General features: G+C 45.9%; 3 protein-coding genes across 6 annotated transcripts in view; 1 reads left to right on the top strand and 2 right to left on the bottom strand.

Annotated features, from left to right (window-relative positions):
* Positions 1–11647: 11647 nt before the first annotated feature.
* On the bottom strand, positions 11648–15828 carry LOC108306237 (translation initiation factor IF-2-like). Its single transcript, XM_037739474.1, has 6 exons — positions 15810–15828; positions 14880–14985; positions 13949–14033; positions 13775–13841; positions 13009–13579; positions 11648–12597 (listed from the first exon to the last, which is right to left on the bottom strand). The coding sequence occupies exons 1-6, from the start codon at positions 15826–15828 to the stop codon at positions 12237–12239; spliced, it is 1209 nt and encodes a 402-aa protein (XP_037595402.1). The 3' UTR covers positions 11648–12236.
* On the bottom strand, positions 14774–25468 carry OTX2 (orthodenticle homeobox 2). 4 transcript variants are annotated; one of them, XM_017531069.2, is made up of 5 exons: positions 25223–25468; positions 25004–25067; positions 20246–20461; positions 19063–19238; positions 14774–17222 (listed from the first exon to the last, which is right to left on the bottom strand). In XM_017531069.2, exons 3-5 carry the CDS (start codon positions 20340–20342, stop codon positions 16602–16604), a joined length of 894 nt encoding a protein of 297 aa, XP_017386558.1. In that variant the 5' UTR covers positions 20343–20461; positions 25004–25067; positions 25223–25468; the 3' UTR covers positions 14774–16601. The 4 variants fall into 4 exon arrangements, with proteins under 4 accessions (XP_017386558.1, XP_017386560.1, XP_017386559.1 ...); XM_017531071.2 differs by having other exon boundaries at positions 19063–19214; positions 25223–25464; XM_017531070.2 differs by lacking the exons at positions 25004–25067; positions 25223–25468 and adding an exon at positions 23015–24233.
* Positions 25469–26186, top strand: part of LOC108306112 — a 115599-nt gene continuing 114881 nt past the window's right edge. The window contains exon 1 of the mRNA XM_017530896.1: positions 25469–25573. Within this exon, the coding sequence (XP_017386385.1) occupies positions 25469–25573 (105 nt within the window). The remainder of the gene's footprint in view (positions 25574–26186) is intronic.

The following is a 26186-nucleotide window of genomic DNA, read 5'->3' as shown; positions in this document are numbered from 1 at the left end:
GGGCTCCAACCTCCTTCCACACATCTGGGACACCCAGAGAGAAACTGAGAGACTCGGGTAAGGAGTAGCACACACTGTGCTTCCTTCCATTCATTTGAATGCTGAATTCTACTGAAATGTGTCTTGAAAAATACGTGTTTTCATTCATTAGAGTGCTCATCAACATTAAGCTTCTGGTATCATTTCCATTTCCATACGCCTTTAAACTCATTGCTCTTTCCTTCAGACTCAAAAATTTCTGGCTTCTGTCATCGTCACCCATCATTATCTTTTCCCTTAACAAAAGTGAGCTCCAGGGAAGCTGAAACCTTATGTGTTCCAGACACTGAATGGTGCATGGTATAGAGAAGACCCTCAAATATTTGCTGAATGAATAGATACATCTATATCATGGCCTAGTTTTCCTAAATTCTAAAAAAGTTTAAGTGGAAACTTAATTTGAGCATGTCTGACACCTGAGAACCCTTTCCTGTAGTGATTCTAACGTACATTTTAATGTCTCTAGGGCCAGAAAAACATTACTTTTTAACTCATGTAATTATGAGTAATGCAGTTAGTATCTGCTGTTTGCAGATATTTGCAGTAGACATGAGGAACTGCCAACGTACTTGGTTATTCTCCTCAATCTCCTGAGGAGGTCAAAGCTGAGTATCTTCAAGGCAAATGCTGACTCTTAAGTAACTACATTTCCTCACGTAACAAATGCAAATCCACATGAACCTACAGAAATCCCTTTGGCAATAACATCATTAGTGACACAGCTGTCAAGAGAATTTTAAAAATAAGTGTTTAAGAAGCATACTGTTAGATAAAAATGTCGATAGAAACTCACACCTAACAGGTCATTTAGCAGTAAGCCCAAACCTCTGCTAATGCTGGACAGTTCCTCATGGCTTACTTCCAGGAGTTCTTCCTTCTCTGGTTTTAAATGTTCTAAACTGAAGTTTCTGTTACTTGGCCTTGAGGGACTCTTCCACAGCTTGTGAGAGGACATCATTGAGAAATTTCTTGTTTTCATCTCTTTAATCCAAATTAATGCCTTGGACAACCCTGGACAATTCTTCTGCCTGCCTGGAGGGTGATGCCTTTTTAGACACTTGTAGGTGGTTGTCAGGTCCTTGCTCCATTGCAAACAAAAAAGGTCTTGCCTCCAACCTGTGCCCTGGGACATGTTTTGACTTTGCAATCTTAAACAAATTGCTTGCTTGCACAGACCTGTGTGCTGAAGAACTGCTGAAGCTGGTAACTAAGAAAGCTTTGCTTTTTGCAAATGTGGTCCATTTTGCCTATTCAGAATTTCTTGAGATATTAGCCCCTCTAGCCATTTACTCATTTTCTCTGTAATTCCTTAGAGAGCTGAATTGCCATCTTCAGTAAATTCATTTGAACAAATTCATTACCCTGTTCTCTTCTCCTTCTGCCATCATCTATACTCGTTGATTTGCATAAAGTCTTCTTTATTCCCAATTATTTTCTTACTTCCTTTTTAAACCAAGGACCCAATTTACAAGTCTTCATTACTTTATTACTAAACTGCTTTATACCACTTTTCTTATTAAATGCCAATATTTAGGGAGGAAAGTATGAAATGTGTTGGCAGCTCTGTTTGAGCCACATTTAAAAGGAAATTAAAACCGTGTTTTCACAGTGTTTTTATAGATGGGGAGGGTAATAAACATTGCCCACAGATTGAACTAACCTACATTATATGGTAATAAACATGCCAGTATCATTCTCAGTTATAATGAGAACAGGTTGCTGTTCAGAGTGCTTGAACTAGAAAAGAACTACTTGCAGTGATGGAGAAATATTTTAAATCTCAGGTGGAGAGGACTAAAGTGTGATCTGGAGACAGTGGGGTGGTTTGTTTGCTGCAATTCAACCCCCTTGTAAAATTTGTCTTTGTTCTTACTTCCTTCTTTCCTAATACATTTGCAGATTTCCAAATTCTTATGGTTTCTTTGTTGAACGAAAGATACAGAGTATTTGCGACAAAGACAAATACAATACAAAATGAATTTAGTAGTGCAGTTATGCTACATAATAGTTTAATATATGGTACATAATACTGTATCATCTTTCTTCTTGAATTCTTTCCTACCATATCAGTTTCCCTGTCCTTTTAGTAAAATGAATACAGACAGCATTAGTTCATCAAGGCTTCTGCTCTGACCCAGTGTCGCTGGCTAGAAACTGACTACAATGAGAATGACAGTAACAATGATAACTCTAACAGGCAACATGAATTGAGCACTTAGCCAGACACTTAATCCTCACAACAATCCGGAAACTGGAAAGTGTTATTTTTCCTGTGTTGTAGATGAAGACCCTCAGGCCCAGAGGGCTTAAATAATCTTCATGTGGACACATCTACCAAGTTATAGAGAACCTCAAATTTAAAACCAGACAATCCAACTATGGAGGTTGAATGCTTAATCACTATCCTTAACTACTCCCAGTGAAACTAGAAGCCAATATCTTAAATAATTTTTTAAGTGCCAAATTGGTCCTTAAGTACCAATTTTTTTTTTTTTTTTTTTTTTTTTTTTTTTTTTTTTTTTTTTTTTTTTTTTTTTTTTTTTTTGAGACAGAGTCTTGTTGGGTCACCCAGGCTAGAGTGCAGTGGCACCATCTGGGCTCACTGCAGCCTTGATTGCCCAGGCTTAAGCGATCTTCCCACCTCAGCTTCCTGAGTAGCTGGGACCATAGGCATGCACCACCACACCCAGCTAATTTTAAAAATTATTTGTAGAGACAAGGTCTTGCTATGTTGCCCAAGCCAGTCTTGAACTCCTGGGCTCAAGCAATCCTCCTACCTTGGCTTCCAAAAGTGCCAGGATTACAGATGTAAGCCACTGGGCCCAGCCCTAATTTACATGTTTTAAAGCATCTGGAAATCTTATCTTCTTAATAAATAATGTTGTATGAGGGTTTCTATAATGTTGGGAGCCTAGAGATACAGACCAAAAAAAACATTCAGTTTGATTATGAGGTTGGGATAAAATGACACACAGCTCAGGAAAGCTTCAAGATATTCAGAAAAGATAAGTAGGATGAGCACAGCTTGCCCTTCTGTAAGGGAAGGCACAGACTTCTATTGGCACCATATCTACTAAGTTATCAATGAAACACACAGGTGTAAAAGTCCTAAACCTAAAACGAAAACTGGCCCCTGGAAAGCAGTAAATTTGCCAGTTTGGATGTATCTTGGAAAGGTTAAGTAAATCACCTAGTCCAATCCTCTGATATTAGTTAAGATATATGCAAATCATTTCAGTATGGGAGAAGTTAAAATATACGCAAATTATTTCAATATGGGGAATCAATGATATCACCATCATCACCATCATCATCATCATCATCATCATTGTGAAGATGTGGCAGCACTAGGCCAAGAGAACAGAGACCTAGTCTCCTCTCCTTCTAGGCTCCGGGATCTAGCCAGACCACCTCTCATGCAGCAGATACCAAGGAAAGACAGTTCTGAAATTGTAGTCCCTTCCAAATACTCTAACCATGATAATTACCTCTTATCTAACCAGGCAAATGCTGTGACTCTTTTTGCTGTTTGAAGCTTGTATCAGCAAGACACTGGAGCCAAAACCAGTCTTAAGCAGTGACAATACTGCAATGTTTATTCCACGCCCTGTTTCTTCACAATCACTTAGACAATCACACAGTGTTATAAAATGCACCATGTTATCAGTCAATTGGTGACTTTTTATCATAAAGGGTGTTCCTTTACCAATTGTATACAGTACACCCATACTGTGGCCACTCTGTTTTCCCATTAGTAATTATAGCTAGTGTTTATTGAGTGTATCATTTTTGGGAGAAGATACCAAACAGTGAAGTAGGGTTTGCAAATACCAGTTAATTAAAAAGGTACAGCAGCAAACAAAGAATCTAGGAATGTAGTTATTGAACAACATAGTGGGATGTCTTTGTGACATTGCTTGCTGAAGACTAAAATTCTATATATGTCAAGCTGGTCTTTGATCCTATCCAAAAGAATGTATTGCCAAAAATATGTAATTTTTAAAAGAATTTTAGCATCAATAACCAACTTCCAACACATGAACCTTTAAAAAAGTATTATTAAAATAGCTGCAGTGGGAAAGCTGGCTAGACATGTGCAGAAAGCAGAAACTGGACCCCTTCCTGACACCTTACACGAAAATTAACTCCAGATGGATTAAAGACTTAAACATAAGACCTAACACCATAAAAACCCTAGAAGAAATTCTAGGCAAAACCATTCAGGACGTAGGTGTAGGCAAGGACTTCATGACCAAAACACCAAAAGCACTGACAACAAAAGCCAAAATAGACAAATGGGACCTAATCAAACTCCACAGCTTCTGCACAGCAAAAGAAACAATCATTAGAGTGAATCGGCAACCAATAGATTGGGAAAAAATTTTTGCAGTTTACCCATCTGACAAAGGGCTGATATCCAGAATTTACAAAGAACTAAAAGAGATTTACAAGAAAAAAACTAACAAGCCCATTCAAAAGTGGGCAAAGGATAGGAACAGACACTTTACAAAAGAAGACATACGTGAGGCCAACAAACATATGAAAAAATGCTCATCATCACTGGTCATCAGAGAAATGCAAATCAAAACTACATTGAGATACCATCTCATGCCAGTTAGAATGGCGATCATTAAAAAATCTGGAGACAACAGATGCTGGAGAGGATGTGGAGAAATAGGAACACTTTTACACTGTTGGTGGGAGTGTAAATTAGTTCAACCATTGTGGAAGACAGTGTGGCGATTCCTCAAGGACCTAGAAATAGAAATACCATTTGACCCAGCAATCCCATTACTGGGTATATATCCAAAGGATTACAAATTGTTCTACTATAAGGACACGTGCACACGAATGTTCATTGCAGCACTGTTTACAATAGCAAAGACCTGGAACCAACCCAAATGCCCATCGACGATAGACTGGATAGGGAAAATGTGGCACATATACACCATGGAATATTATGCAGCCATCAAAAACGATGAGTTTGGGTCCTTTGTAGGGACATGGATGAACCTGGAAACCATTATTCTCAGCAAACTGACAGAAGAGCAGAAGATCAAACACAGCATGTTCTCACTCATAGGCGGGTGTTGAACAATGAGAACACATGGACACAGGGAGGGGAGCACTACACACTGGGGTCAGTTGGGGGGAAATAGGGGAGGGACGGTGGGGGGAGCGAAGCTGGGGAGAGATATCAGGGGGAGAAATGCCAGATGTAGGTGATGGGGAGGAAGGCAGCAAATCACACTGCCACGTGTGTTCCTATGCAACAATTTTGCATGTTCTTCACATGTACCCCAAAACCTAAAATGCAATAAAATAAATGGGAAAAAATTAAAAATAATAAAAAATAATAAAATAAAATAGCTGCAGTATTTTGACACCTCTTCAACTTTTTTTTATCTGTCAATCCTCTCTAGAGTAATCTAGCAAAATCGAATAGAACCATTTAAACTAGGATATTGGGGTAGCAAGGGAAGAATAATTCCACCAAGCAGTAAAAGCACATTTCTATAACTTCAGGCTAGAGCTGAATACCCTGGATATGAGGCAAAAACTGTTTAGTCTACATATTTGAAAAGTGCAAATAGTATCAGTTCCCCTGCAGACCACTTAACCTGCTTTCCCTGCAGGCACCAAAACACAGGACAGGTTTTGTTCACTAGTACTCCCCTTTCCTTAATTCTCCACCATTCTCCCCACTTTCCCCTGCCCCTTCTAGCCCTGAACCGTTGCTAAATGAACATACGGTGACCTGTACTGACCCTGCTGGTTGCAAAAATAAAGCCATTTTCAAAACAATAAAAGCAATTCTAGATAGGACTTTGCATTTTATTTTTTAAGGTGTATTTTCCCTATACTGTTTGGCAAAAACATCTATTTCCACAGGCTTTTTATAGTCATAATCACAGTGATGTTGTTCACAGTTTAGTGGGCAGGGAACACACACAGTTACCTTTCCAACCTTTTAAATTTGTATTGGATTCTAAGCTCCCCCATCTTGGCCCTCGGGCATTTTCCTTGATAAAGCCCTCCTACTTTTTAGTCCAACAAAGACTGAAGACTTTGGATATGAAATTTTTAAAGTAACCACTGGAGAAGAGGCTTCAATTGTATTGGCCCAACTGGCAATCTGCGGAAGGCCACATGAATTGCTTAGAGATAACACTCTTGCTTTTCACCTTGTGGTCACCAGTTCGAATCAAGCAGAGATTAACAGTGTCCAGGCGTTGTTATCATTTGGTGATAGCTTGGGAGCTGATATGAAATAAATTGCTAGTATCTTGCGTCTACTTGCTGTAGGTCATCCAGTTCAGGCTATTTTGGGGACCAGATCCAAATCTTAGCTACAATGGTTACTCTAAATGGAAGCCTCTGCACAAGGATCAAATGCTAAATTAACACGTAGATTATGCATCCTCTTGCACTAATGGAAGATACCCTCCCAGACAAGGGTAGAAATCAGGGAGCGATAGTTGGGGGAAATGGGCAAAGCCTGTGTATTCTAAACAACAGGTTTCTAAGTATTTAATTTAAATTCTACCCTGGCTCTCTTGCAGGTGACTACTGTTTGATCTTGATTTCCTCACCTGGATGGTACAGCCTTCTGACTCTGAGCTCTCACCTCCTTTACCTATTGGTTCATCCATGCCTTTTTTTTTTTGAAATGGAGTCTTGCTCTGTCACCCAGGCTGGAGTGCAGTGGTATGATCTTGGCTCACTGCAACCTCCGCCTCCTGGGTTCAAGCGATTCTCCCGCCTCAGCCTCCTGAGTAGCTGGGATTACAAGCACACACCACCACACCTGGCTAATTTTTGTGTCTTTAGTAGAGATGAGATTTTGCCATGTTGGCCAGGCTTGTCTTGAACTTCTCGACTCAAATGCTACCTGCCTCAGCCTCCCAAAGTGCTGAGATTACAGGCATGAGCCACCATGCCTGGCCTCCATCCACCTTTGAGAGTCATCAAGCTTTAAAGAAAATGAAAATTTTCAAAAGACAAATTTGGGCACTTAGGTATAGTTGGTAAATTTATGTATGTACAGAGAAAGAGAACCAATAGAACAAATTTATTATTATTATTTTTTTTTTGAGATGGAGCCTAGTCTATTGCTAGGCTGGAGTGCAGTGGTGCAATCTCGGCTCACTGCAACCTCTGTCTCCTGGGTTCAAGCCATTCTCCTGTCTCAGCCTCTTGAGTAGCTGGGACTACAGGCACATGCCGCCATACCCAGCTAAGTTTTTGTATTTTTAGTAGAGATGGGGTTTCACCATGTTGGCCAGGATGGTCTCGATCTCCTGACCTCGTGATCCGCTGGCCTCAGCCTCCCAAAGTGCTTGGATTACAGTCATGGCCCATTGTACCCGGCCAATAAATTTTCTTAAGCTTTTAATTAGGGCCAGATAATTGCTTTTGTTGTTATTGTTATTTTGACTAAAGAGGCTTTTTAGTCTGAATCATTAAAATACTTGTTTAAATTTTCTACATTGTATTTCATGTGTAGATATTGTTCAAAATCATCCTTCTTTAGTTCTATTAAATTTAAATTTGTCATACATAAACAGCCTCTTTAAAAATAATTCAAATTAGGTCTAACAGGGTAAAAGTTAGAGATAAAAGTCACTTTGGGGATTACTTTAAACAAAATCAAAGTCTCAAAAATTCTAGGGTAGATTTAAATTGTATGGGGCTCCCATCTTTCCCAGTTTTTGTTTTTGAGACAGGGTGTCTATTGCTCAAACTGGAATGCAGTGGCACCATCTTGGCTCACTGCAGCCTCTGATTCCTGGGCTTAAGCCATCCTCCAGCCTTAGCCTCTTGAATAGGTGGGACTACAAGTGCTGTGTTAACACATTGAGCCAGTGTTTTGTAGAGACCAGTTTTACCATGTTGCTCAGGCTGGTCTCCAGCAATCCTCTCACCTCAGCCTCCCAAAGTGCTGAGATCACAGGCATGAGCCACCAGGCCTGGCTCTTTTCCAACTGTCACCAAGAACTACAAAGTATCTATCTCCAAGTTCACCCAACATAAGTGTCATAAAGACAATGGCCCTTAATTCTGGTTTGTTACCAATCTCTTTGTGAATTTGATGAAAACTGTGGATCTTTTGCATGGGAAGACTACACTGGAGAAACAGAGAAAACAACATTTTTTCCCATACAATTCAAAGAATTCACCCATCCTGTAAAACCTATTCATGGACAACTATCTTCAAAGGATATCTGAACCACAGTTTAAGAATCTCTGAAAACAATAGCAACTCAAGCATTTTGTATTAAAAATTGGCACATAATCCACATCCTGATTAATACACATGAAGGAATAAAAAGAGATAAATAATGTCCCCACCCTAAATGGGCAGGAATCAAGAGTAGCGGTTTAATCAGCTAAAATCATCGGTGAAGATGAAGATGGTGAATGCATGTTTCTCTCAAGTTTTCCACTTCTCCCCACCTCAAAAATCAGAGGGCTGGAGTGAATGAATGCTATGCTTTTGGTTAAAGGTAATTAACAAATAGATTGTGAGCTTGTTAGCTTTCTAAAGCTTCAAGTGGTCAGTTTAGAATTAAAAATAGAATCAATTTAACCAGCAAGAAGAACAGTGGAAAGGTGCATTTCAATTAGACTTGCATCAATTTAAATGTAAAAATATTAACGTGATTCCTCTTTCCAAAATTGCCCAATTTCATCTTAGATTTAAGTTTAAATCCCTATGTTACATGTATTTTATGTCTATATAGATCTTTTTGATTTTTGCCCACACATCTGCCTCCCAAATTAAAAAAAAAACATTTTCTAGCATTAAGCAACAGCAATAAGGTTGGTTGGAAATCTCGAACCAAATATAACTCAAAGGTCATGAAACTAACTTGGATTAGTGGCCAAGAAGGACTTGTGGGGGTGGGGTGGGGGGTACGAGGTAAGTTTTACATGCTCAACTGCAGTGTTCAAAAGCTCTAACTCAAAATTCATTTTAGGCCAATTCGTTAAACCAGCCGTCTAAACGGGCCCTGGCACTGGGTATGCGACCGCTCCACGCGCCAGCTGGTGAGGCCTGGAGTTGGAACCGGAAGCCCTCTCCAGCCGGCCTCCTAGGCCCTGGGTGCCCGGGTGGGCACACTTCCGCGAGGGCCCGGGGACAGCGCCGGCCAAGTCTTGCGGGCAACGGCACACTCGGTTCCGGGAGGCAGGTACTCCAGGCGGGGAGCCTTGAGGCCAAGCCCGTCTCAGTTCCTGCGTCAAAAGGAAGCCTGGGCTTCGGAGCCCGCCCGGCCTGGGGCAGCCGTCCGGGAGCGCGGCGGGAAGAGCGCCCACATCGCTCCCCAGTGTGGTTACACCCACACCCACCACACTCTGACCCCCGCAAAGACCACAGAGGAGCGGGAAGAGGGCCGGCCCGACTCCCAGCGCGGCAGCACTGTGCCCTGGGGCTCCAGCCTTCGCACCCGCCGGGCCAGCGCTAACCACTCGCCGCCGCTCCGCAGGGGGCCCGCCACGTGCGGCCGCGAGCAGGGCTCTCGGCGCCGCGGGTTTCAGGCCCTATCCGGAGGGCAGTGACCGTCGGAGGCGCGGGCTGGGGGGTGGTGGGCCCAATGTCCCCCGCAGCTGGCCAGAAAGCTGCCCCTGAGCCTCCTGAGTGACTCCCTGCCTTCTCCGGCAGTCTCTCCGGAATCTCCAAATGACTTTACCAGGGGGCCCCGAGCGCGGGGAGGGCAGGCCCCCGGGGTGATGCAGGTGTGTACCCTGCAGCCTGGGAAGGCCTAGCTTTCAGGGACATTGGTTTAGTTTGTTGGGTGAGACGTGGGGGTGCAGAACTGGAGTACTGTCCCTTTGTCAAAATTTCCGGGGAAACCACGGGACTCGCTCTGTCTCCTGGCCACTGCCAGAAGGTGCTTAGCGCTGTCGATTTGCGCACCGGAGCCCGAAGTCTTCCCCACCGCAGGCAGGAGAGCCCCGCAAGCTCTCCCGGACGTGTCGGGTTCTAAAGGAGCGGGAGCCGAGCAGCCACTTCAGGGATTGCACTCCAGGGCGGCCCAAGGCTGGAAGGGGCTCTGGCCCAGCGAAGAAGGCCCCAACCTAAGACAACCCGGGCGTCCCGGGCGAAGGTCTCGATCTACCGGAGCCACGGCCTTTCGGGCATCGCTCCATTAAAGCCAGGGAGGAGAGGGGCATTGGCCAGCGACCCGCCCACCTTTCGCCCGGAAGTCACCCCACGCTTACAGGCAGGTTTTTCTGTCTCCTTTGCGGAACACTATGAAGTTGTTACACCTATTAAATGAAGAACACAGAAGTCTCTGGATCTGCTGGACAGAACGCCTCTTAAGAGTATCGCAGCTAAAAACTAGGCTGGCTGTAAGCTGATAATCAGGTAGCTGTGGTCAGACACCCGCTTCAGAACCTCCGCTACTCAGAGACCATGTTATCACACGCGACGTCCATTAGGCCCCAGTAATCCGCTATCAACGCATTTTAGAGCCATTTGAATGTTAAGGAGATTTTTATTAATGGTCCATGATCCTAAAATGTGACTATTGGTTCTAGGAACCGATTTTAACAACTCAGGGCTATGATGAGTGATTTTCTGCTTTCCTTGTAGCCTAAGGCCTCAAGAGATTTCATTTGGGAGATTAGGGACAAGACCTAAGGGAGAGAGTCCTCCCCCCACCAAGGACCTGACTCTAAAGTGTACTTTCCAGCTTTTATGTGGGGAACCTGGGAAGAAGGGAGCAGGCCTGTGGCTCCTGAAGGCAGCATTTGCAGGTCCTTTAATGGGGAGTCCAGGGGAACAAAAAAAAGCAATCGACAATTGTATGGCTACTAGAAACTGGCAGCTTATTTTTAAAGAAGCCTTCAGATGGAAATGTCAACTAGTGATGTCAAGTAGACTAAAATTCTTAATCGAAAGGCCCCCTTTGCACACCTGCAGTAGGCAAACTAAGACAGGAGCAGTAGAGAAGGATTCTGATTCTTGAATACCTTTTTTCCTTGTGGTGCTGAAATAGACGTCAATCCAAACTTTGCCCAGTTACCATTATATTTTCAGTGGGATTTGTTTTGTTGTTTCTCCCCCCCACAAAATACTGTGTTTCCACTAAGAATTAAAAGGGGTGGGGAGATTAAGGAATAAAAGTGAATCATAGGCCTCACGCTGTTTGACTTTCCCTCTAGGAGAAAAACAAAATTTGAAGCGACCCTCCCCCTAGTGATAGCCTGGCTTCCCGGGCACCTGCAGTTATCTTTGACCAAATGGGTTGGACTTGGTAGGGATCCTTTATTTGAATTTGCTTACTGTTTGTTTGCAGTCGACAGCAGGTTGGTTTTTAAACATAAAATACACTGCTTGCAAGAGAGGAAGTCTCGCTGTTTCTCTATAGCATGGGGGAGGGAGTTCTCCCTTGGTTTTGAGGACTGCTGCATAGTAGAAGGCCTTTCAAACGCAGGTCTGCTCCCTCCTTCACAGCCACTTCAGTATACAGAAACTTCCTCTAGTTCCCCGTTTGGTTCCGTGTCCTTCCAACTGCTTCCATCAGAAAAACTACCCTTTCCAAATAGTGCCTAGATTTTGTTTCCATCAGGTAAAAAAACAAAAAGCAAACACCACCCCCCATCACCAAACACATTATTATTGAAGGTCTCGTGTTGCTATTAACAGGCAGTTTGAAAGAGATGCTCCAAGCAATCCTATACAACATGTCTTAATACACCGGAGCACCACGGTTTCACATGTAATGTTAATTCTGTCCGAGACAAATCCTATAATCTGTGCAGTTTCAGAGCCTAATGCCAAAAAACATGGGGATGGGTTTTGTTTGGGGTTTTGCTCTCCCCATTCCAGGTGAAAGTCCCAGGGGCTGCCGGTCTTTTCTGTCACACTAACCCAAGGGCGGAAATGGGGCGACTAGGGGAATCAGGTTTTATCAGAGCACCCTGCGCTGACAGGCTGAGGCGGTTTAGAAGAGAAAATCAGAGGTGATCAGGGCACCTGGTCACAAATCTGGGCACGCAGATGCCTGATGGGGGATTGGACCCTTTCGTGGAACAAAAAGGAGAGAGATAGCTGGTCATCTTAAAGGTCTCGAAGGAAGCCAAAAACCCAAGCGGAAGTCATGGCTGACTCTGATCCTGTATCTTCCCATTCTGGTTGTTTTCAACCATGTCTGCTTCCATTTGCGTGGGATGCGCTGGTCTCCTGCCTAACTCTTTTGTGTTCCTCTTTTGCATGATTTAAAACACCTTTCTGTATGCAATAAACCACCACCTAGTACTGGCACGCCTGGTTTTGGGTTACAGCTTTGCCCGGGTAACAACAGCGAGGTTCTCCCTGGGTGTGAGATGCAGATTCGAACATGTGGTGTGCGCGCCAGGGCTAGCCGCTTCCGGTTAAGTGGCCGCGAGAACGTGACTGCCGGCCCCTGTCCTGCAGGTAACCGGAATGGGCTGCCAGGCAAGTTGGCCCTGCCCGGGACGCCGAATGGACCGCTTTCCCATTCCAAAGCTGGCCTATGGCCTTCAGGGCCGCTGAGTACTGCAACGGGTCCGAAAAGAAAGAAGGCACTGAGTTTAAAAAAAAAAAAAAAAGATCTAGAGGACTAGGAGAGAGAGCATGAGCCAAAGGAAACTGGGAATTGCACGGGCTTCCCCCAAGGCCTCAGCTTAGTGCCGGGGGAGCCCCCAGCGCAGGGCCAGACTCCCCCAAACCCAGCAGCCGAGGTACCCGGCTTTCCTGGGAGGATCCCCAGGGTCCCAAGGCAGGCCCAGCTGGGCCCCGTCAGCTCGGGACGCGGGAGGCCGCATACGCTGCTGGAGCCCCCGCGGTGGCGGCCTCGCCCTTCGCGGCAGGGAGAAGCGGCCCCCTCCCCAGCGTCTGCGGCTCATCCTCCCGGGAGACTGGGAAGCTAACCGCCGCGGGCCCAGCCGGGCTTGCTTTCGCCGTCCCGGCCCCTTCTCCCCCGCCGGTGGACCCACCTCGCCGTCCCTTCCGTCGGTCTCGGTTTTAACTCCTTGGGGTGCAGGGCGCTGTCCTCTCGGCCGGGCCACCCCACCCCCAATCCTCGAAGCCTGCCTGACCCCTGCAGTCCGCCAGGCCGCGAGGTTTCCCAGCGACTGGCGCCCCGGCCCGCAGCAGACCTGCAGGCCTGACTGCGGGGCTCGGGCGGGGCCAGCGCTCGGCTCCTGCTGGCTGCGCACTCCCGCGGGCGCACAGGCCTAGCCACCCAGCTTCGGGCCTTGCCGCGGCCCGCAATGCCCGGCCCCTGGCGCAGCCGAGGCCTGAGGACAAGGCCCGGGGGGGCTGGGGGTGGGGGAGACGTGCTGCGGCTCAGGAGAGGTCCCGGGTGCGGGCCAGGGACAGAGCCAGCCCGGAGAGAAACGGGCACACCCGGCGAGGCAAGAGCCTCAGTCTCGCCCGGGCCAGGCCCGCCGGGCTGTGAATGAGGCCCAGTGGGCGGCGCCAGGCTGGGGAGTCTCGCGTCGGCCCGGGCTGGGCAGCCTCGAGGCAGGGGTGTGAGTACTGTTCCCCGGTAACTCCGACTGGGCACTGAGGAGTTAGAAAAGCCAGCCCTTTAGCCAGAAGTCGAGGGCGCGGGCCGCGGGGCACCACGTTCCTTCAGGCAGTCCCGCCCCAGCCTCCCGGCGTCTTGCGCCTGTGCGGGCGGCCGTGCGGGCCTGGGGGAACATCCACAGGAAACGGGATTAGCGGGCACCGTGTGGGAGAGGGGTTGAGGAAACCCACCATTATCTAAAACCTGGAGGTTTCGAAAGCCGGAACTCAATTGAGTTGATTGAATTTCTCTTCTTATCTAGGAAGGAAAGAAACACTCCCAAGGTGAAATACAAAGGGCCAAGAATCTCTGTGGGAAAGATAAAGGTTTGGGGCAAGAGATCTTTGTAAAGCAACTACCCCCACCCTCATCAGGACCTGTCCTCCAAAACGAAGCTTATATGGCCGCTGTCTTAATTGCCGATACGCAGCTGAAGTAGCTCCCTGACCCCTTTGGAGGACGGCGTCATTTCAGTAGCAAGCATCACCATTATTTGGCTTATTAACTTCATTAAAACCGGTCTTGACTAGGAGTGGAGATCGGAACTCTCTGGATGTCTATAAGCCACTGCTCGCTCCCCGCCTCCTTCCCTCCCTCCGTTGCCTTCGGTCAGGGGGAATTTATTTCTTACTTCGCCTTCGATTCAAAGGTACTTAACTGCTTGGTCTTCGTTAAGCGAAGTTGTGCAGAGGTGACGAAAAAATTATTTTCAGAGGTTGCTCAGTGCCTCTTCTTTCTGACCATTTTTTTAAGTTTCAGGAGAGAAACTGCTAACTGCGTCGTTTGCCGAGTAGCCCAATGTTCATCGTCATTATTGTTTTTAAAGAAAGGGCAATCTTTCCCCGCCCCTTGCGGGACATCCTGCATACTGAAGGCAATGGTAGAAAATGGTTAATTTGGTTCTGCATTACTGTTGCAGAAGAAAAGCTGGGAGATTAAGACCCTGAATCTGGGCAAACCTGTAAGCAATGACTCAGGTCCCAGTTTAACTTCGTGAAAACTACACTATGTTGAAGGTTATCAATAGGTACTGAAACTCTTGCCATCAAATTTGGCCTCAAATGTTGGTTGCAAACTGTTGCATTTCTCTTGCCAGTGAACCAATTTACTTCCTAGGAAAGTGTACAGAGAGTTCAAGGGAGCATGCGCAGCAGGGACCGGAAAAATGAAATAGCCAGAAAACAAAATGGTTGCAACTGCTAACCTTCATTTAAAACGTTACAATCAAGAGTCACTTAATTTTGGTCAAATGTAAGAGCTTAAGAAGCTTAAAATGAAATTAAATATTGCTTTTACCTGAGGAGCACCATGATCATTGGCCCACTTGTCTTTTCTGGTGACTGGTTTACAAAATGCAGGTACAACTGAAAAGGGACCCACTCTTTTTCCCCTTCGGCACTTTCTTAAACACACACATACAGAAAACTGACCAGGGCGCCTTATGTTCAACTACTGAAATTATAGGTTTTAAAACTTTTCTGAAACTCTTTTGTTCAGAAATCATTTCTGCCTGAATTGCTTTCAGATTCTGATTACACTCCCTCTCATGTTTACTTCAGATTTTTTGGAAGTTAGAAAAAAAATCCCCTTAACCAAATAAAGAGAATAGAAACAAGAAATTCTTGTCATTCTCATGTTTTCAGAGATACTCCAATTCTCCTCCTCCCTCTTAAAAATTTGATCTATTTTAAAACATACTAATAAAGTGCCTAAGAAATTGTTCAGGTTTGCGGCAGGGAGGGAAAAGCAAGACCAAGATCCTATTGATTGCTAGGCTCTTCAAACTCAATTTCAGAGCAATCCTGATGAAAGTCACAAACAGTCTACATACCACTGTCATTCATATCTAGTTTATCCATAGATTAGCCAAGAAAAAAAAAAAAGTAAAAATAAGTTTGCTAATTTCCTCTATGCCCTAAGAAAAATGTGTTGTGGGAAGGAGAGGCTGAATGTTGGCTTCTCATTTGTAAATAGTAGTGTAAAATTAAACTGGACCCAATGTTGTGCTAGAACCATTTTAATATAATTATACATATCTGCCAAATCCAGGAAGAAAAGGTTTATGCATATATAACTTTTCCAGTTAACATCTGCAAGCATAAACGACAATGATCTCAGTTTAATAATCCATCAGGGTCAGGGCAATTGACCAATGTCTCTTTACTGCTAGGCTTACCCACAGTAAATTACAGATGAATTAGTGTCCTTTTGCTTCTCTTCTCTCACTCTCCTTGTCCAGAGACATTTTGTCGTAAAGTTTCAGTGCAGCTCACCTCCAGCCAAAGGTAATCAGTACTGAGTTGCTCTGAATTTTGCTTATAATTATAACCTATTTAATCACAGAAGAACCCCTGCAGAGGTGGAGTTCAAGGTTGCATACAATAACAGGAGATCACAGTTTTGAAGTCTAGCACAGATTAAAAACCACAGATGTACCATTTATAAGACACACACTGATTGTCTCTTAAACTACATATTGACTCCTTATGAACATTATTTTTTAAATAAAGTAGTGCATCTAGGACAATCAGTCGCACAATTCACACAGCCCTGAAAAGTTTTTTCAGTGCCAACTACCAGTTGGTCATGAAACGTGAATGAGCTGGAGACACTGTTCATTCCTAAGATTCAACCAAGGATTGGCTAAAACATTGGAACACCTCTGCTTAAGAAGGCTATGATCTTCCCTCCCTTCCTTCACAACTTAGTTTTGTTTGATTTTATTTTTGGTGGTATTTGGTTGCACATGGCTAGAATGCTTTTGATTACTTTGCAAATCAGGAAAACCAATTATCTAAAACTATGACAGGATCTTAAGTAGATTGGTTTGTCCGTTTCAGGTTGCTGGTTGGTAGGCCCCTCTAAGGCCCTTCATTTTTTCCTTCTATGCCTCTCGGAACTTTGATCAGATGAGTCTGAGCATCATCCCATCTAACTCTTTTAACCAATGCCTGGCTAAAACTGGAATGTCCAGCCCAGTATATTTAAAAATCACCCACAAAGAGGTTCTACAGGTCTTCACAAAACCTGGAATTTCCACGAGGATGTCTGATCTTTATAATCCAAGCAGTCAGCATTGAAGTTAAGCTTCCAGGAGGCAGTTTGGTCCTTATAATCCAAGCAATCGGTGGTTGAGTTAAAACCCAAGCTTGAAGCTCCATATCCCTGGGTGGAAAGAGAAGCTGGGGACTGATTGAGATGGCTGGTGACTGCATTGGTACCCATGGGACTGAGTGTGGCCCCTGGTCCAGGAAGCTGGTGATGCATAGGGGTCAAATAAGATCCACAGTCCATGCCCCCAAAATAGGAAGTTGAGCCAGCATATCCTTGACTATAACCTGAAGCCTGAGTATAGGTCATGGGATAGGACCTCTGCATGCAGGAAGAGGAGGTGGACAAGGGATCTGACAGTGGGGAGATGGAAGCTGGGCTCCAGATAGACACAGGAGCACTGCTGCTGGCAATGGTTGGGACTGAGGTGCTAGAGGGGGGAGTGAATTGGCCACTTGTTCCACTCTCTGAACTCACTTCCCGAGCTGGAGAGGTTTTCTTTTTGGCAGGTCTCACTTTGTTTTGACCTCCATTCTGTTGTTGTTGTTGTTGCTGGCGGCACTTAGCTCTTCGATTCTTAAACCATACCTTGGAAGGGAAAGAAATGTCTTTAACACAGTTTTCGTAACTCCCTAAGGACAAGAATGGCTCCCAGATTATACATTTATCTTACACAGACAGATCAGCTGCACACACAATTTCCCCCGCCACTGAAGACCTATTATGTGGCACTGTCATACAAACTCCTGGACTTGTAAGAAAGTTGGGGAGACTGTCTAAAAACACTTGGCACTGCCTTATTTCTAGCCCAGAATAATAAAATTTAAGATAATCCCCCAAATCATATGGCTAGAAACTCTCCACTTCACTTTCCTATCTTATTTCACCTCGAATACACACATACACATAGACCCAGCTATATCTTGGAACACTCTCACAGAGGAATAACACGTATCGATGTCTTTTGGAGGGAAATACACAAGAATTGAGGGAAAGCAATTTTACTGTTACATGCTAACAGGAACAGCCTAAATTCATTTACAGTTCATCTTTCGGGAAGCAACTGCTAATATGGAAGTTGGTTGGTTCCATCACCCTTCTTTTTGTCTCTCTTAGAAAGACCCACAAAACAAAGCTCCAAGGGGAAGACATAGTCTTGTTGAGGAAAGAGGTTTGAAGGTCACTATTTGCTGAAAGCTGCTTTGTGGTAAAAGGAGGAACTTATATATACTCTGCTTTGAGTTGGAGTACAGACCTGCTAGTCTCCAAGACTTGAGTCTGTGCCTTTAGAGTAGGGCCACTCAGCACATAGACTCAGTCTCCTGTGCTATGTTCACTGGCTTACCACTTTAATCCTCTGCTGCAATCTTGACAATTCTCTTTCCCAGCCCTGTTCATGTTCTGCAATGAAGAAGCTATGATTGGTGTATGAGGGGGCTGAGAAGAGAAACTACTGGCATTTTCTGGAGGACAGGTCCTTAGCTGAACTTTTGAATGAGCTCTCTGTATGGGTGCCATCACTGTGGTAAAAGCGATGCCACCATGGCCAAGCTCAATACCACCAACCATTCGGGGCCATTTATTTTCTCCCAGAGAGGACTTTGGTTCAAGACTTAGAAGTGCTAAAACTTCCTCCAACCTTCTTTGCAAAAGCCCCTTTCCCAATTAGCAGCTGACACTGATGTCTGTCATTTTCAGAAACATATTCTAGCTAAAGGAGAGGCCCAGGTGTATGTGTGGTTAACATGCTAAATACTTTGCAGAGAACTCTGTACAGGGCTCACTCACCAGGCAAGCTGAAGTTGACCTTCCCTCTCCAGTTTCAGGTCAAGTTTAGTGGAACTAAAGCAAGAGCGGTGTCACTAGAGACATTATGTAGATATTTTATCTGTTAAATGGCTCAGACCTAGAAAATTCTGTTCAATCCCTAAGAAGTCAAGGAAAATACATTCTTATTGTGTTGATTTATTTGGTAAAAGCACGAGCTGCGTCTAAACCCTGATTCTGCCACCAAACTTAGTTAAGACCTTGAACAAGTCATTTACTCTATTTTTTCATCTGCAAAAATATTTGGACTGTCCAGGAGCTGAGCTGCTTTCAGACAAGTCCATGAGAATAGGGGAGGATTTCTATACTGAGGAAGGGAAGGGATACAATACCATGTGACTCCTCTGGAAATCTGCTCTAGGCTGGGTCTCCCTCCACCAGCAACCCAGGCCTTGAAGACCCTTGCTTATAGGATTAAGTGGTGATGGGAGGCAAAAAAGGGCAGGAGAATAGTTTCCTGGCGCCTTAGTGAGTGAAGGAGTTTCAAGCCTTCCTTCAGTCCTCTCAAAGACCTGGGGCTCTCCATAGCCCTGGACATGCACCATATTCTGGGGAACGGTGGCATGGTCAGAAAGGATGGCTCTGCCTGCATCTGCCCTACCTGCACCCTGGACTCAGGCAAGTTGATTTTCAGTGCCACCTCCTCTCGCATGAAGATGTCTGGGTACCGGGTCTTGGCAAACAGTGCTTCCAGCACATCTAGCTGTGCCCGAGTGAACGTCGTCCTCTCCCGGCGCTGTTTGCGGGGGGTGGCTGCGGGACAAGAAGCCCAGGGCCCTTTAGGGTGGGGGAGCAGTTTCTCAGTCAAGGCGTTTCGGCGGGTTCTCCGACACCCCTACCCTCCACCCCGCAGCAATCCCCAGCTCCACACAGCCCTTCCACCGGGAGCCTACCAATGCTCTTCCCACCGCCTCCCCAGCCTTGCTCCCCGGGGACCCAGGACACATGCTGCTTCTTTCTCCACTCTTCCTGGTGTTCAGATTGCTCCAATCAGAGCATCACTTAGAAAGTTAACAAATGAAACATTTCTTAAAAGACACCCCCCAAAATTTTTTTTCTCCAAAAATCAACTCCCAAACCACAACACAAAAAGACTATGCCATGAAATCAAAGGATCTGCGAGGACAGACTGGCAGTTCAAATCGATGGGGGAAGTCTGAATCCTGCTCTCAGGGCTTTCAGCACACCAAGGGCCTTTGTTCCTCCATCTTTAAAATGGGGACATAGTTGATTCAACTTTTCCTTCTAGGAGGATTTTAAACATATCTGATTGGAAAGGAAAGCACTCGCATTTGGAGGAAGTCACACCTCTTGGGATTAAAGCAGGCCCTGGAAGTCAGAGGGAAGGCCTGGGCCTGGAGGGAACAACTGCAAAGTCGGAGGGTCCTAAAGACTTACGGAGAGAAAGCTCAGCTTCTCCAAAAGGACACTTCTGAGGAATGGGGCATCCAGATATGGGCAGGGGTCTTTTGCACAAATGTCAAGGACAGTAACCTTCTTCATCCCACTCTGATGCCAATCCCTTATTTACTCGAATTAAAAATCAAATGATGCGATTGTAACTGTTGCAGACCCACCTACTCACTTCTCCCAACCCCTGTTCTCTGCTTAGTCAGTAAATGCCCGGGGGCTGCTTCCTCAGAAGGAAAATTTAGTGGAGACCTAGCCTGAAGCTGGGTGGGGACAGTGTGACTGCCAACACCTGTGTTCCAGGGAAATAGGATTGCTTCCCCGGAGGACGGCGTGGGGTAGGGGGGTGCAGGAGTGCAGCAGGGCTCACTTACCCGGGTAGCCCACAGAGGGGTGCAGCAAGTCCATACCCGAAGTGGTCAGACTCAGCCCATTGACTGCGTAAGGCGGTTGCTTAAGATAAGACATCATGCTAAGGTTGTTTGGAGGTGCAAAGTCGGCCCAGATCGGGGGTCCCCAGCTGGAAGATCTTGATGCGCCGGGGGTGGACAGGTTCAGAGTCCTTGATGGGTGGGAATGGAGCAGTGGAACTAAGGGCAAAGCAAACAAACAGAGGTGCTGGTTTACTGCTTCGGAGGCGGCAGCTCCTCCACGTTCCACCACTAACTTAAAAAGAGCACGGGCTAGGCGAGGCAGAGGCTTTTAAAGGACTTGCAGACACTCCCCCCCCCATCCCCGCCCCCACCCCCAGCTGCTCTGAAACTAGAGGGGATGGAGGGAGACCAGATAAACCTGTCTTCCCCACCCCCACCCCAAACTTAAAAAAAATGTACCCAAAGAAAGCAATTACAATCTGCCTTCCCCAAGAACAAAACCCCATGCCTTCAAATGCACACATTGCATTCCTATCCCTACATTTGCATAGGACTCATTGGCTGGCACTAGCTAATTGTCTCAAACAAAACTTGATTGGGGCCATTTGCAGAGACAAAGAACTCTTTGGCTAAATAAATAATGCTGATAACAAAGCCCATTGGTGAGAAACAAAGAAACAATTCAAGAAATCTACCTCTCCCCAGACTGTTGCCTTTCCGTGGCAGAGATTTTAATTATCTTAGCTTTTTACCACTTCCAACTGCTGCGAAGCTAAAATGTCAGTGCATTTAACATCTAAAATACCAACTTACTAAATGACAAACTTGGAAAAACTGCTCAACCACTATTATTCCACATTTGAAGTCATTTCCGGTAATCATTTTCACCTAATTAGTAGTCTGGGTAATTAGATTTCCAGGTAAGTAACATATTTATTAGGGTTTTGGAGAACGTTGATTATATGTGTCTAAAGAACGAAAGCTAAACAAACAAGTATTTAACTTTTAATAGACACCCATCAGATATTTAAACATATTGCAAAAAAGTCTTCAAGATTGGCACGGGGCTTGCCAGAAATTGTTAAGTTAGAATCCCACCAATCAGATAACGATGGGGCCCCACATTTGTAGTGCAAGCTGCTTCCATGTTGATTTTGATGTATGGAGGCTGCAGATCCTGTGGGAGGCAAATTTTCAGACATTTGGGTCCTCTGCAGCTGCAGCAGAGTTTCCTGTTAACACTAACTGCCTTTTGCACATTTTAGTTTTAAAGAAAGTAGATACACAAATATCCCAAGTTGTGAAACTAATAGAATTTCTCCCTACCGTTCAAGTTCCTTACAATCCTATGAGAAAAAGAGCTCAAGGGGGAAAAGAAAGAAAGAGAAAAGTTATTTACTTTCTTCAACTGAGTTCCCCCCTCCACCCCAGCAAAGAGATTCAAAGTAGATGTTAATATAGGCTGGCAGTTTGCAAGTCTGCCTTTTATTTTCCTAAAATGTGGCACTTATATGCAAGGATCTCTACTTTGAAACTTTGACACCATGAAAGATTGCTTCAAAATGGCGGATACAAGATAAAGGTCTTACTGAGTTTTAAGGACTCCGGGTTTTCATATTTACGTTAAGACAGCAAGGCACAAAAGTCCATAAATGAAACTCATTAACTTCTGTCTGATTTAAATTCAGAGCACAAAAGTCATTCTTTTCTAACCTAAGATCTAATTTAATGTAATTTTATAAATGTCTTTCATGGAGGAGTTTGTATTCTCCTCAGTAAAACTAATTTAGTTGCCCCTACAATACAGACTTTATATTTTTGCATGGTCTTTTCTTTCCAAAATACTGTTCTTTGGAGGCTGTGAAAATAAACAAAAAATCTCCAGTTTAGAGGCTGTCTAAACACATATATGACTGCTTTAAAATACAGTCAGATATGTGTTTAAACAGCCTCTAAACTGCAAACTTGTTGTTTAATCTTACTACCTTGCAAAGTTCTGAACTGCAGTACTATAGAGAAACGTAAAATCATATCAGATGTACCCATGAGAAATATGGAAATGTTCTTACATGTCGAGCTCTCACCCAATTAGAAATGCCTAACACATCGTACAATGAAGTAGCACATTCCAACATAAAAAGCAGAAACCGACAGAAAGCACCAGGGCTGAGATCCTTCCAGGAGCTCCTTTGCCCTTACCATTGCAAAATGGCTAAAATTCTCGGAAGAGACTATTTTCACTTTTGCTCCTGGATCCACCTTTAAAAGGAAAAGAGGAAAACCAAAAACCAAAACTAAGAGATTCTCTCCACAGCCGGCCTAGGTCTGCACTGTGCATAGAAGGCATGGGCCCTCCCAACTAACTTTCAAAGCCCTTTTCCTCCCGAATCAGAGTCCAGAAGGGGAAAAGAAATAACTTTTCCAAAATCTACGCCTCAGTATGACTGCTCACGAGGTGGCCTCTGGAGAGCTCATACCTAGAAGCTGACCACGGTCACGCGGTGAGTCCAGGCAGCCGGTCGGCGACCGTACCTCCGGGCGCGAGTGCCTGGGCCTTGTGTCCCTGCCGGCAGCCCCGCAGCCCCGCAGCCCCGCAGGCCTGGCGCCCGAGGTCCTGCTCCACTGCCAGCGTCGCCCGCGCAGCCTTATATCTAACGGTCAATTCCTGCAATCTGTCGCTCCCCCCCTCCCCCTTCGCCTTGTATTTTTTTTTTTTCCTTCCAAGAAGCCCATCTACCAGTTGCTGTGTTCTCGCTCAACAATAATTACCTCGTCCGAGAATTAATTATAATAAATGTTTTCTTGATAAACTAACGAGATAATCCGAGGGGCACACGTCCCTTAATTACAGGCCGCCATGCTCCGCTCTGCTTCTCGTCCGGGCTGATTAATTTTCTGCATGATGGAAAGGAAACAAAACTACGCGGACTGGCGACTGGCCTGAGGCTGGAAAGACGATGAAGAGGAGGAAAGAAAGAAAAAGGAGACGTGTGGGCACCGCGGAAAACGGCGGGCGCTGGCCTCTCTCCGGCGAACTCGAGTGAAAGTTTCTGGCCTCGGGGAATCAAACAATTCTGCCACGCGCGAGGGAGGGAGGAAAAAACGTGCCAAAAGGGTTGGCCTTGACTATTAATTATCGTTGGGAGAAAGCCCCGGTGTTAGCAGCGCTGAGGTCTGGGTGTCTACCTTGCTCTGGGGGGAGGAGTTTCCTCTCCTGCTCTTCGCTCGTGCTAATAACTTTTGGTGCCTGGAAAAAGTCCCGAGCTGAGCAGGAGAAATCCCGACCCGCAAAGCCCTAGGATGCTGGGGAGAATTTCAAGGAGCGACTTCCCGGACCCTTCCCCAAGCAATCCGCTACCGCAGGGTCAGCGCCGCTCGGCCTTCGCTCCCCGCGCACCACTTCGGCCTGGGAAGGAGGCAAAAGCCAACTCGGTGGAATTCTGACGGAGGACTTGGGTTTCCAAAATTGTGTCCCGAAACTGGGCATCGATTTCAACAGTCACCTGAACGCAGCAAAGCGAAGACTTCTTGGGAGTTTGCAGCGCGACCCGTCGCCCGGGCCCGGAGCTGGCAGAGACCTTCTGATGGTTCTCTCTGAGCAGACCCAGGACACAAGCTGGGCCTCGGCGAACCCCTCCGCCCCCGCCCGGCCCCGACCCACGACACCTCATTGTCCCCGAGCCTGAACCTGGGAAGGAGGTGCTGGAGCGCGCGAGCAAGCCCTGCCGCTCCCCGCCAGAGAACAGCGGAGGGGCCGCGGTCCCAGCAAGAGGATTCCTGTCCTCGGCCCGGCCGCGGCCTTGGGCGGAGCAGGGGCCACTCGTTGCTACTTCTTCCCGTCCCAGGTGCGCGCGGAGGGCGACTTGGGGCTGGCCGCGAACCATGCCCGGCAAAGTCCTGTTGAAAAATTACTTTTGACTTTCGCTCGGCCTGGTGACCAGGGTCGGGGACCAGGACAACCGGGGGTGGGAGTGGGGGGACTGCGTAATTGCAACCCAAGGTGGTTTTGGGGGGTGGTGGGTGTTTAAAAACAAAGAGGAGCCCCGGAACCTTTTGGAAGAAACAAAACCGAGCTGCATTAGGCTGAGGGAAAGGAGGCCGAAAAAAGCGAGTGGCGAACGCCGGGGCGGACGACAAGCCAGCGCTCCCGTCCTCCTCGGTTATCCGCTCCGGTTTCTGCTCACGTTCATCAGGGACGGGCAGGGGTTCGAGCGGCGGCCCCTGGCCCAGGCAAACCCGCAAGCCAACCGGGTTTCCGGCGCGCGGGCCCAAGGAGGCTCCTGACTTTTTATTATTGTTGTTTCAATCCATACATCTAGCTACATCTGCATCGTTTTGTCTCGGATTCTAAAAACGTCCTTGGGATCCATCCAAACGACACCAACCCAATCTAGGGGCCAAAACGCAAATATCGCGGGGAGAAGCCCAGAACGGCGTTGACGTAAAAACAAAACCACAAGCAAAACCTTCCAAAACACCCAGATTACACTCGCAGCGTTTAGACGACGTTTCGCAGAAGTGACGACCCTCAGGAGCACGCTCTCTGCCTCTCCCACTCCCGCTCTCATCTCCAGATCACATTTCTTTTTTGCAACGATCGTTGTTCCGCCTCAAAATTTGTAAGAGAAAATAATGCATCCGCCTACAGAACTCCACGTTCCCACAGGGGCATCGGTCGGTCTATTGGAGGTACTGGGGTGATGGCCGACAGACACCGGTACACGTAGATATAGATAGGCAAGACAGACGGACACTTACCTTACAGTCTCATGGGAGGTTAGAAAAAGTCAAATATCCTTCAAATTCCAAATAGCCAGCTATCCTAAAAGAAATCAAGAGTATTGAGTTAGAAACGTTGTAGTCTTCACCCTTCCATGAAAAGTCAAACACAATCAAAAAAAAAATTTTTTTTAAGAACAAAAAATGAGGAAGGCGGCTAGAGTTCTAAACACTCGTGGGCCCTTCTGCAATACATACAAAGTATATGTGGTGAGTGAGGGCTGCTCTAGCAATTTTTATTTTTAATCACAGTGGAGGCTGAGTTGGAGCTGAGGTCGGTCCCGCTCTCAGGGAGATTTGCTGAGAAAGCGCCTCTCTGGCAACTTTTTGACGCAAACTCTCCAACCAATGGCAGGGAGAGAATGATTGACACATCTAAGCCAGAGGGAAAATAATAAAAACACACAACAGGGGGAGGAAAACAGGCCGCTGCTGCACCGGGGGATGAGCCGGCAACAAATCCAGGCTTCCGACATTACCAGAATGTTCTTTAAAGACACTGCGCTCCGCTTAAAATATACATTATGGGCCGGAGCATGTGAACTAATTGTATAATTAAAATGATGGACAGGGAGTTCTTCTCTTACCCTCTTTTTCTCTGGTTCCTTTACTCTGAAATTTCCTTTCCCCTTTCCTTTGTGTTTTGTTTTTTTTTTTATTTTTAGGGAAGGGAAGAAAGGAAACCCATACAATGTAAGATGGGAAGATAAAAATATTTAAGTAAATGCTGAAGCAGCGCGGCGGGGGCGGGGGGGGGGCGGGGAGGTGGAGGGTAGGGAGTGACCGGGTTATCACATTCAAGGCCAGCAATAAGGGTGTGGATGAGAGGCAGAAAGCAAGTAAGACTGAAACTCAAAAACACTACTATGCCTTCTCAAACAGGGCCAGGGCACGCTGACGGCCAGACAGGGTAAAAGAGGGAGGCCTGGAGTGCCATGTGGGCATGGAGGGAAGACAGAGAGATACACCAGTCCAAGAACAAACTATTTTCTAAAACTCAGTGTCTTCTCTACTTCCTACCCCGTTATAAATATCTTTAGACATATAAATAAATGATCCCTGAGTGACAGACCCCGGCTTCTGGTAGGCGCTTGGGTGTTTTCTGGAGTCGAGAAGCCCATGACTGACTGTAGGGAACACGAACCCCGGAATCAAATCACAG

This window comes from Cebus imitator, unplaced genomic scaffold (genome assembly GCF_001604975.1).
Source record: "Cebus imitator isolate Cc_AM_T3 unplaced genomic scaffold, Cebus_imitator-1.0 Scaffold70, whole genome shotgun sequence".
Taxonomy (NCBI): Eukaryota; Metazoa; Chordata; class Mammalia; order Primates; family Cebidae; genus Cebus; species Cebus imitator.
Note: the sequence above shows the minus strand (reverse complement) of the source record. Positions and strands in the feature narration are given on the sequence as shown.